The 10,554-nt window shown below is 40.6% G+C and overlaps 1 protein-coding gene across 2 annotated transcripts in view; it reads left to right on the forward strand.

Annotated features, from left to right (window-relative positions):
* Nucleotides 1-2,282, forward strand: part of LOC140679266 (intraflagellar transport protein 81 homolog) — a 50,481-nt gene extending 48,199 nt beyond the window's left edge. The window contains exon 14 of one of the 2 annotated variants that reach the window (XM_072914332.1): nt 1,069-2,282. In XM_072914332.1, the coding sequence (XP_072770433.1) occupies nt 1,069-1,251 (183 nt within the window). In that variant the 3' untranslated portion in view covers nt 1,252-2,282. The remainder of the gene's footprint in view (nt 1-1,068) is intronic. The other variant, XM_072914331.1, reaches the window with a different exon arrangement.
* Nucleotides 2,283-10,554: the final 8,272 nt, after the last annotated feature.

Raw genomic sequence — 10,554 nt, forward strand, 5'->3', positions numbered from 1 at the left:
ACACCAAACAAGAATGACAAACACATTTCGGGAGAACATCAGCACCGTAACACAACATAAACACAACAGAACAAATACCCAGAATCCCTTGCAGCACTAACTCTTCCGGGATGCTACAATATATACCCCCCGCCACCCCTACCAAGCACCTCCTCCCCCCCAACCCCGCCCACCTCAACCTCCTCATACAAATAATATTATTTATCTCATTCACGTAAGAGACTAGACGTATAAGATTTCATGGGATTTAGCGATTAGGAGTGACAGATTGTTTGGTAAACGTATAGCATGTTCTATATGTTATAGTTATTTGAATGACTCTTACCATAATATGTTACGTTAACATACCAGGCACGTTCTCAGTTGGTTATTTATGCCTCATATAACGTACACTTATTCAGCCGGTTGTTCACTATTCTTTATTTATTTTAAATTGCCTTTCAAATGTCTATTCTTGCTGTTGGGTTTTATCTAACAAATTTCCCCCAAAAATGCGACTTATACTCCAGTGCGACTTATATATGTTTTTTTCCGTCTTTATTATGCATTTTCGGCCGGTGCGACTTATACCCCAGAGCGACTTATACTCCGAAAAATACGGTACACCCCCTGCCCCTCCCCAAACCCACCCACCTCAACCTCCTCATGCTCTCTCAGAGAGAGCATGTCCCAAATTCCAAGCTGCTGTTTTGAGGCATGTTAAAACAAATAATGCACTTTGTGACTTCAATAATAAATATGGCAGTGCCATGTTGGCATTTTTTTTCCATAACTTGAGTTGATTTTTTTTGGAAAACCTAGTTACATTGTTTAATGCATCCAGCGGGGCATCACAACAAAATTAGGCATAATAATGTGTTAATTCCACGACTGTATATATCGGTATCGGTTGATATCGGAATCGGTAATTAAGAGTTGGACAATATCGGATATCGGCAAAAAAGCCATTATCGGACATCTCTAATATATATATATATATATATATATATATATATATATATATATATATATATACATATACTGTAGACTAAATACCACTATTTAGTCTTTCTCATATGTGTATTGCAGAAGTTACGTGAGAAGCAGAAGCTGGTAAGGGAGAACCACGGTGCTAACATGGAGCAGATGAAGATGTGGAGAGACTTGGAGCAGCTGATGGAGTGCAAGAGACAGTGCTTCATCCGAGCACAGATGGAGGCATCTGTTGGCCAAGTCATCCAGGAAGGAGGCGAAGACAGACTGGTGCTGTGAGCCTTGTAAACCTCCGTACTATTCATTAGCGGTTTAATATACTCTATTGTTTATCACTTCACTCACTTCGAGGTAAATATACTCTGATAAAGGGTAAGACACAGCTATCATTTTTAGGAAAAGTGCCTTGAGATAACTTTGTACTGGACAGTTTTGACTCTCGCCATAGTTCTTGACACATTCTTAACATTGATCTACTGTACTTTTGATCTAAGTGTCCAGTGATAACGGCATACATACAGTCCTTATCGCTGCATACATACACTACTTTGTATGTATGCTTACTGGCAGACAAATATTTTTAGCAAGATTCATTTGACCTTGGACTGTATACTTCTTGCCAGTCTTGGAGATCTTTGCTGCTTGAATGTGATCTGATTACATTTACATGTTTCTTTGTATATTTCCAGAAATAATTTTAAGAAATACAATACTTTTTTCTATTGAATTTAATAACATTTATTTGGACTGATACTCCAATTTTGGAGACGGCGTGGCTAGGTTGGTAGAGTGACTGTGCCAGCAACCTGAGGGTTCCCGGTTCGATCCCCGACTTCCGCCATCCTTGTCATGTCCGTCGTGTCCTTGAGCAAGACACTTCACCCTTGCTCCTTATGCAAGGGTGAAGTGTGTGAATGAGTGAATGTGGAAATAGTGTCAAAGCTCTTTGAGTACCTTGAAGGTAGTAAAGCGCTATACAAGTATAATTAATTTACCATTTGATCACTTTTTCCACTTTTATCTATAAATATCAACTGTCCTGAATCAAAAACAATATACCGTATTTTTCGGACTATAAGTCGCAGTTTTTTTCATAGTTTGGCCGGGGGTGCGACTTATACTCAGGAGCGACTTATGTGTGAAATTATTAACACATTACCGTAAAATATCAAATAATATTATTTATCTCATTCACGTAAGAGACTAGACGTATAAGATTTCATGGGATTTAGCGATTAGGAGTGACAGATTGTTTGGTAAACGTATAGCATGTTCTATATGTTATAGTTATTTGAATGACTCTTACCATAATATGTTACGTTAACATACCAGGCACGTTCTCAGTTGGTTATTTATGCCTCATATAACGTACACTTATTCAGCCTGTTGTTCACTATTCTTTATTTATTTTAAATTGCCTTTCAAATGTCTATTCTTGGTGTTGGCTTTTATCAAATAAATTTCCCCAAAAAATGCGACTTATACTCCAGTGTGACTTATATGTGTTTTTTTCCCTTCTTTATTATGCATTTTCAGCCGGTGCGACTTATACTCCGGAGCGACTTGTACTCCGAAAAATACGGTACTTATGTACTAGAGATGCGCGAATAGGCAATTATTTCATCCGCAACCGCATCACAAAAGTTGTCAACCATCCGCCATCCACCCGAACTAACATTTAATCAAAACCGCACCCACCCGCACCCGCCCGTTGTTATATATCTAATATAGACGATGCAAGGCATTAGTGAGGTTATAAAGCTTTTGCCTGTTAAAGAAAGGAGACTGATCCAATGCAGCAGAGACATTCAATGCGTGCCACGCTGTCACGGCCCAGACGCACACCAGTGCGCAATCATCTGGGAGCCGCGCTGAGCGCACCTCCAAGCGCACTCGCGCCACTCAAACTGCTGCAGGCAGCTGCGTTCTATCTTGTTTTAACATCCTGTGGCAGTCTTCTGGGATCACGGCGGACGAAACTGCTCATGCTCAGGGTGTTTGTGGAGGTTCGGGGTTTTGCACAAATGTGATGCACCATGTTAGATGTCCCGGTTTTGTGACTGTCGTAGACATAAACAGCGTCGCAGCTCTTGCAAATCACGTAGCCAGCATTACTATCATCCTGATTTACAACCTCATAAAAACGAGTCCACGCTGAACTTTTCTGGCCTTTTTTTCCCCTGGTCTTTAGTATTCCCTTTTTTAGTTTGTAGCGTACCACGTTTGCTGCCGGCGTTGCCATCTCTTCTTTTTTTTTTTCTTCTGTTGTGGCATGCTGCAGGTGCCTGCTCGTTTTTCGTATGTGGGTAACAACATTTAACTATGTATATATATTTCCGAATTGGTTTAACTGCCACCCGCCTGAATCTATTTAAAATCTAATTTTTTTAAATTTCAACCGCCCGACCCGACCCGCGGATAAAATCAAAACATTTTTTATTTCAACCGCCCGACCCGCGGATAATCCGCGGACTCCGCGGTTGTGTCCGCAAACCGCGCATCTCTATTATGTACAGTATATGATATAGAAATTAACTACAAGTCAAGGTTCAGTTGCCTTGCAAAATGACCTCATTTATAGCAACTGAATAAACTTGTCAATTTAAAGTAGCGTGTGGATTTGATTTGTATGCTTTCTGATGCCACTAATGTCTTCATAGATCATTTGGAGTGTCTTTTTTTTTTATATGCTGATGACAATCTCTCAGGCTCTTTTGCCAAACACATTGCGTGCACGCTGATGTCCAACTGGGGGGGTATCATGTTATTTTTAAAGCGCCTCCGTCTTCCACAGGCCTTACTGGGATGTGATAACAGATGATGCACGTCAGTCCTGTCAAGTTACAGACAACGATACCCTCTAAAAGGCACGCTCGGGGCAGAGGGTTATCTGAAAGCTGTCTGGCCGACAGCAATTTGGATGCGTTTACAAATGATGCACTTTGAGCTACTTATTGTTAGCACCAAAGTGCGAATAATGAAGGAATTAAAAATGCAATATCAAAATGATTATAGTGTGACTGAAACTTGACATTGCGCAGTGTGGTTTTAGAAATATAAAGGATACACATACGATATTGCAGATGATGCCTCATTTTTTTTTTAAATGGGACAGCTTAACATCAGAACTTCGTATTTAAAATGGTATTTAAAAGTTGTTGTTTTTACATTTAGTGTCCCAAATGACAACAGATACACACTGCTGATTGGTAATCAGTGATGTTTTATTGGCAAACAAGTCCATCTTGCAACATGCAATTGTGTCAAATGTCTTAACTTTTTAAACTGACAGCCACATACAGAAAAACGAAAGAATGCTGAGGCCACACTTAAATCTACTACTCACCCCCAAATCCTCCACACGACACCTCCGCTCCGGACAGGCTAACCTCCTCCAACCTCCGAGGACAAAGCTGCGAACAATGGGAGACCGGGCTTTCTGCTCCGCCGCTCCCAGTCTGTGGATCGTTCTCCCCGACCACCTGAGGGTACCACAGACTGTGGATGCTTTTAAAAAAAGCTTAAAAAGCCTTCTTTTTTTTAAAAAAGCCTTTTTTTAGATATATGCATACTAGTTCTAGCTATTAGGCTGTTCTAGTTTCTATTTTTATCATCTTTTTATTTTTTTAATACATTGTAGCACTTTGAGGTTGTTTACTCAATGTTAAGTGCTTTTTACAAATAAAATATATTATTATTATTAAATCTATGCAAATAGGTACTTAAACGTATGACAACACCAATCATGAATAAATAGAAATCTCTTGAAAGACACATTTAAACCTAAAAATATTAAGTTATTAGGCAAATAACATTTTAACTAGTCGTTTGTGCAAAACTTTATTTTTAGGAAGTTAAGCAATTGATTCCAGTAGGACATCTTAAATCAAGATGTACAGTGATAATAATCCTATTGTTTTTTTGTAAAAATTTGGCCGGGGGCCGAGCTTTTGGAAGCTTCTGGTTGAATTTTTGACCACTCCTCTTGACAAAGTTGGTGCAGTTTGGCTAAATTTGTTGGCTTTCTGACATGGACTTGTTTCTTCAGCATTGTCCACACATTTAAGTCAGGACTTTGGGAAAACCATTCTAAAACCTTCATTCTCGCTTGATTTAGCCATTCCTTTACCACTTTTGACGTGTGTTTGGGGTCATTGTCCTGTTGGAACACCCAACTGCGCCCAAAACCCAACCTTCGGGCTGATGATTTTAGGTTGTCCTGAAGAATTTGGAGGTAATCCTCCTTTTTCATTGTCCCATTTACTCTCTGTAAAGCACCAGTTCCATTAGCAGCAAAACAGGCCCAGAGCATAATACTACCACCACTATGCTTGACGGTAGGTATGGTGTTCCTGGGATTAAAGGCCTCACCTTTTATCCTCCAAACATATTTCTGGGTATTGTGGCCAAACAGCTCAATATTTGTTTCATCTGATATCACATGGACAAAGATAAGACCTTCTGGAGGAAAGTTCTGTGGTTAGATGAAACAAGTCCATGTCATAAAACCAACAAATTTAGCTAAACTGCACCAATTTTGTCAAGAGTGGTCAAAAATTCAACCAGAAGCTTGTGGATGGCTACCAAAAGCGCCTTATTGCAGTGAAACTTGCCAAGGGACATGTAAGCAAATTATTAACATTGCTGTATGTATACTTTTGACCCAGCATATTTGGTCACATTTTCAGTAGACCCATAAAAGAACCAAACTTCATGAATGTTTTTTGTGCTCCAATCACACTATCACAAAAAAAATAAGAGTTGTAGAAATTATTGGAAACTCAAGACAGCCATGACGTTATGTTCTTTACATGTGTATGTAAACTTTTGACCACGACTGTACATTTGATAGGGACTGCAAGTTTGCATATGCATGTTAAACTAACTTTTTTTTCTTCTTCACCATCCATCCATCTTCTTCTGCTTATCCGAGGTCGGGTCGCGGGGGCAGCAGCCTAAGCAGGGAAGCCCAGACTTCCCTCTCCCCAGCCACTTCGTCCAGCTCTTCCCGGGGGATCCCGAGGCGTTCCCAGGCCCAACGTCTCCTGGGTCTTCCCCGTGGCCTCCTACCGGTCGGACGTGCCCTAAACACCTCCCTAGGGAGGCGTTCAGGTGGCATTCTGACCAGATGCCCGAACCACCTCATCTGGCTCCTCTCCATGTGGAGGAGCAGCGGCTTTACTTTGAGCTCCTCCCGGATGGCAGAGCTTCTCACCCTATCTCTAAGAGAGAGCCCCGCCACCCGGCGGAGGAAACTAATTTCGGCCGCTTGTACCCGTGATCTTGTCCTTTCGGTCATAACTCAAAGCTCATGACCATAGGTGAGGATGGGAACGTACAAACCCTGTTTCCATATGAGTTGGGAAATTGTGTTAGATGTAAATATAAACGGAATACAATGCTTTTCAACCCATATTCAGTTGAATATGCTACAAAGACAACATATTTGATGTTCAAACTGATAAACATTTTTTTTTTTCAAATAATCATTAACTTTAGAATTTGATGCCAGCAACACGTGACAAAGAAGTTGGGAAAGGTGGCAATAAATACTGATAAAGTTGAGGAATGCTCATCAAACACTTATTTGGAACATCCCACAGGTGAACAGGCAAATTGGGAACAGGTGGGTGCCATGATTGGGTATAAAAGTAGATTCCATGAAATGCTCAGTCATTCACAAACAAGGATGGGGCGAGGGTCACCACTTTGTCAACAAATGCGTGAGCAAATTGTTGAACAGTTTAAGAAAAACCTTTCTCAACCAGCTATTGCAAGGAATTTAGGGATTTCACCATCTACGGTCCGTAATATCATCAAAGGGTTCAGAGAATCTGGAGAAATCACTGCACGTAAGCAGCTAAGCCCGTGACCTTCGATCCCTCAGGCTGTACTGCATCAACAAGCGACGACAGTGTGTAAAGGATATCACCACATGGGCTCAGGAACACTTCAGAAACCCACTGTCAGTAACTACAGTTGGTCGCTACATCTGTAAGTGCAAGTTAAAACGCTCCTATGCAAGGCGAAAACCGTTTATCAACAACACCCAGAAACGCCGTCGGCTTCGCTGGGCCTGAGCTCATCTAAGATGGACTGATACAAAGTGGAAAAGTGTTCTGTGGTCTGACGAGTCCACATTTCAAATTGTTTTTGGAAACTGTGGACGTCGTGTCCTCCGGACCAAAGAGGAAAAGAACCATCCGGATTGTTATAGGCGCAAAGTTGAAAAGCCAGCATCTGTGATGGTATGGGGGTGTATTAGTGCCCAAGACATGGGTAACTTACACATCTGTGAAGGCGCCATTAATGCTGAAAGGTACATACAGGTTTTGGAGCAACATGTGTTGCCATCCAAGCAACGTTACCATGGACGCCCCTGCTTATTTCAGCGAGACAATACCAAGCCACGTGTTACATCAATTTGGCTTCATAGTAAAAGAGTGCGGGTACTAGACTGGCCTGCCTGTAGTCCAGACCTGTCTCCCATTGAAATTATGAAGCCTAAAATACCACAACGGAGACCCCCGGACTGTTGAACAACTTAAGCTGTACATCAAGCAAGAATGGGAAAGAATTCCACCTGAAAAGCTTAAAAAAATGTGTCTCCTCAGTTCCCAAACATTTACTGAGTGTTGTTAAAAGGAAAGGCCATGTAACACAGTGGTGAACATGCCCTTTCCCAACTACTTTGGCATGTGTTGCAGCCATGAAATTCTAAGTTAATTATTATTTTAAAAAAAAAATTAAGTTTATGAGTTTGAACATCAAATATCTTGTCTTTGTAGTGCAGGGGTGCTTACACTTTTTCTGCAGGCGAGCTACTTTTCAATTGATCAAGTCGTGGGGATCTACCTCATTCATATATATAATTTATATTTACTTATTTATGAAATATATGTTTTTGTTAACAAGTTAAAGGTGTTTAATGATAATGCAAGCATGTTTAACACATATAGTTAATATTGTTAATACATTAAAGGTGTTTAATGATAATACAAGTATGTTTAATACATATAGTTAATATTGTTAACAAGTTAAAGGTGTTTAAAGATACTGCAAGCATGTTTAACACATATAGTTAATATTGTTAACAAGTTAAAGGTGGTTAAAAATAATACAAGCATATTTAACACAAATAGTTAATATTGTTAACAACTTAAAGGTGGTTAAAGATAATACAAGCATGTTTAACACATATAGTTAATATTGTTAACAAGTTAAAGGTGTTTAAAGATAATACAAGCATGTTTAACACATATAGTTAATATTGTTAACAAGTTAAAGGTGTTTAAAGATAATACAAGCATGTTTAACACATATAGATTCCTTTCTTTCATGAAGACAAGAATATAAGTTGGTGTATTACCTGATTGTGATGACTTGCATTGATTGGAATCAGACAGTGGTGATGATAATGTCCGCATTTTCGAATGGAGGAGAAAAAAAGTCCTCCTTTTTTGTCCAATACCACATGAAAGTGGTTGGTTTTTGGCATCTTATTTGTCCAGCTTCCGTACTCCTTTGTATACACTTTACAAGAAATACATTGTCGGCAAACTCCGTAGCTTGCTAGCTTGTGCACGCCAGCTTTCTGAGGCTCTTATTTTGGTAGCGCAGGCAGGATGAAGCAGAGCTTTTATTGTGCAACTGTGCAGTCGGTCTTTGGAGTTTTGACGACAGGTACGGCGCCAGAGTCTGTTGAAATAAAGTGTTTCTCGCCTTCCAGTCGGTAATTTTAATGAGCTGGCAGCAGCCAGCGTCATCTCAGAAGACCCTCGGGTGCCGTGAATGTCAATCAAGTGACGAAAGTGACGTCATAGTGAAGATTTATGATCGCTCATTTTTAGGACTATTTTTTTAATGCCTGGCTGGTGATCGACTGACACACCCTCCGAGATCGACCGGTAGATCGCGATCGACGTAATGAGCACCCCTGTTGTAGTGCATTCAACTGAATATGGGTTGATTCATTCATTCCGTTTATATGTACATCTACCGTATTTTCCGCACTATAAGGCGCACCGGATTATTAGCCGCACCTTCAATGAATGGCATATTTCATAACTTTGTCCACCAATAAGCCGCCCCGGACTATAAGCCGCGCCTACGCTGCGCTAAAGGGAATGTCAAAAAAACAGTCAGATAGGTCAGTCAAACTTTAATAATATATTAAAAACCAGCGTTCTAACAACTCTGTTCACTCCCAAAATGTACGCAAATGTGCAATCACAAACATAGTAAAATTCAAAATAGTGCAGAGCAATAGCAACATAATGTTGCTCGAACGTTAATGTCACAACACACAAAATAAACATAGCGCTCACTTTCTGAAGTTATTCTTCATTCGTAAATCCTTCGTCTTCGGTGTCCGAAGTGAAAAGTTGGGCAAATTTACGATCCACTGGCAGATGTTGGCGTCGTCTGGCGCTGCCTCCTCGTCTTAGTGAAGGTGTGTTCGCCTTCTGTCATCCATTGTTCCCACGCAGTTAGCAGTCTAGCTTCGAATGCCCTGTTGACACCAATATCTAGCGGCTGGAGGTCTTTTGTCAATCCACCCGGAATGACGGCGAGTATTGAATTAAGCGCGTAAGCGTGTCTCTCAATGTGCTGTTATGAGCTAGCAAATATAACAACTACACTACCCAGCATGCAACGATAGTTACGAGCATGCGCGGTAGCCCTGAGAAGCGTTGTTGTATGCTGGCAGTTAGAATGTGGTTATGAGCACGCTGTGAGTAAACGTTGAGAACTCAGTTAACACGCCTCGTCTGCATTATTTATAATTAGACAGACAACACACTTAATAGGAGCCATTTTGGGGTCTTTACATAAACACACAAATGGAAATGAAACGTCACATATCCCAGCATGCACCGCGCGCTTCTTCTACGGGGAAAAAAGATGGTGGCTGTTTACCGTAGTTGCGAGACCTAAACTTTATGAAAATGAATCTTAATATTTATCCATATATAAAGCGCACCGGGTTATAAGGCGCACTGTCAGCTTTTGAGAAAATTTGTGGTTTTTAGGTGCGCCTTATAGTGCGGAAAATACGGTAACACAATTTCCCAACTCATATGGAAACGGGGTTTGTAGGTCGACTAGTAAATTGAGAGCTTTGCCTTCTTCTTCACCACAACGGATTGTAACAGCATCCGCATTACTTTTTTTTTGTTTACCATGCATACCATTTTAACAGTTTGTTATGCTTTTTTTATTTTCAAGGATTTGACATGTTAAAGCAATACATATAAAGCGTAATTTGAAAAGCCATGCATAATTTACACCGTAATTCAACATATATGAACTATTTCCCACTTTTTTAATATTTAATTGTATTATTTAGAATAGTCTATAAAAAAAACTGAACAACGTGCTGAAAATGGCCCGCCGCCTGCACGTTGGACACCCATGGTTTCAAGACTCGCTCCCTTCTTCCTGCTTTTTGTGTTTCCCTGGTCTGGGGTCAGGTGACCGCGTTCGTCCAATCAGGCGAGTCCACATGCAGCAACGTCGGAGCAGCGCTTTGATAAAGGCAGGCTGTCAGTGACGCAATGGCCCCACAGAGAGCGACGCCAC

Source organism: Nerophis lumbriciformis, linkage group LG12 (assembly GCF_033978685.3).
Source record: "Nerophis lumbriciformis linkage group LG12, RoL_Nlum_v2.1, whole genome shotgun sequence".
NCBI lineage: Eukaryota > Metazoa > Chordata > Actinopteri > Syngnathiformes > Syngnathidae > Nerophis > Nerophis lumbriciformis.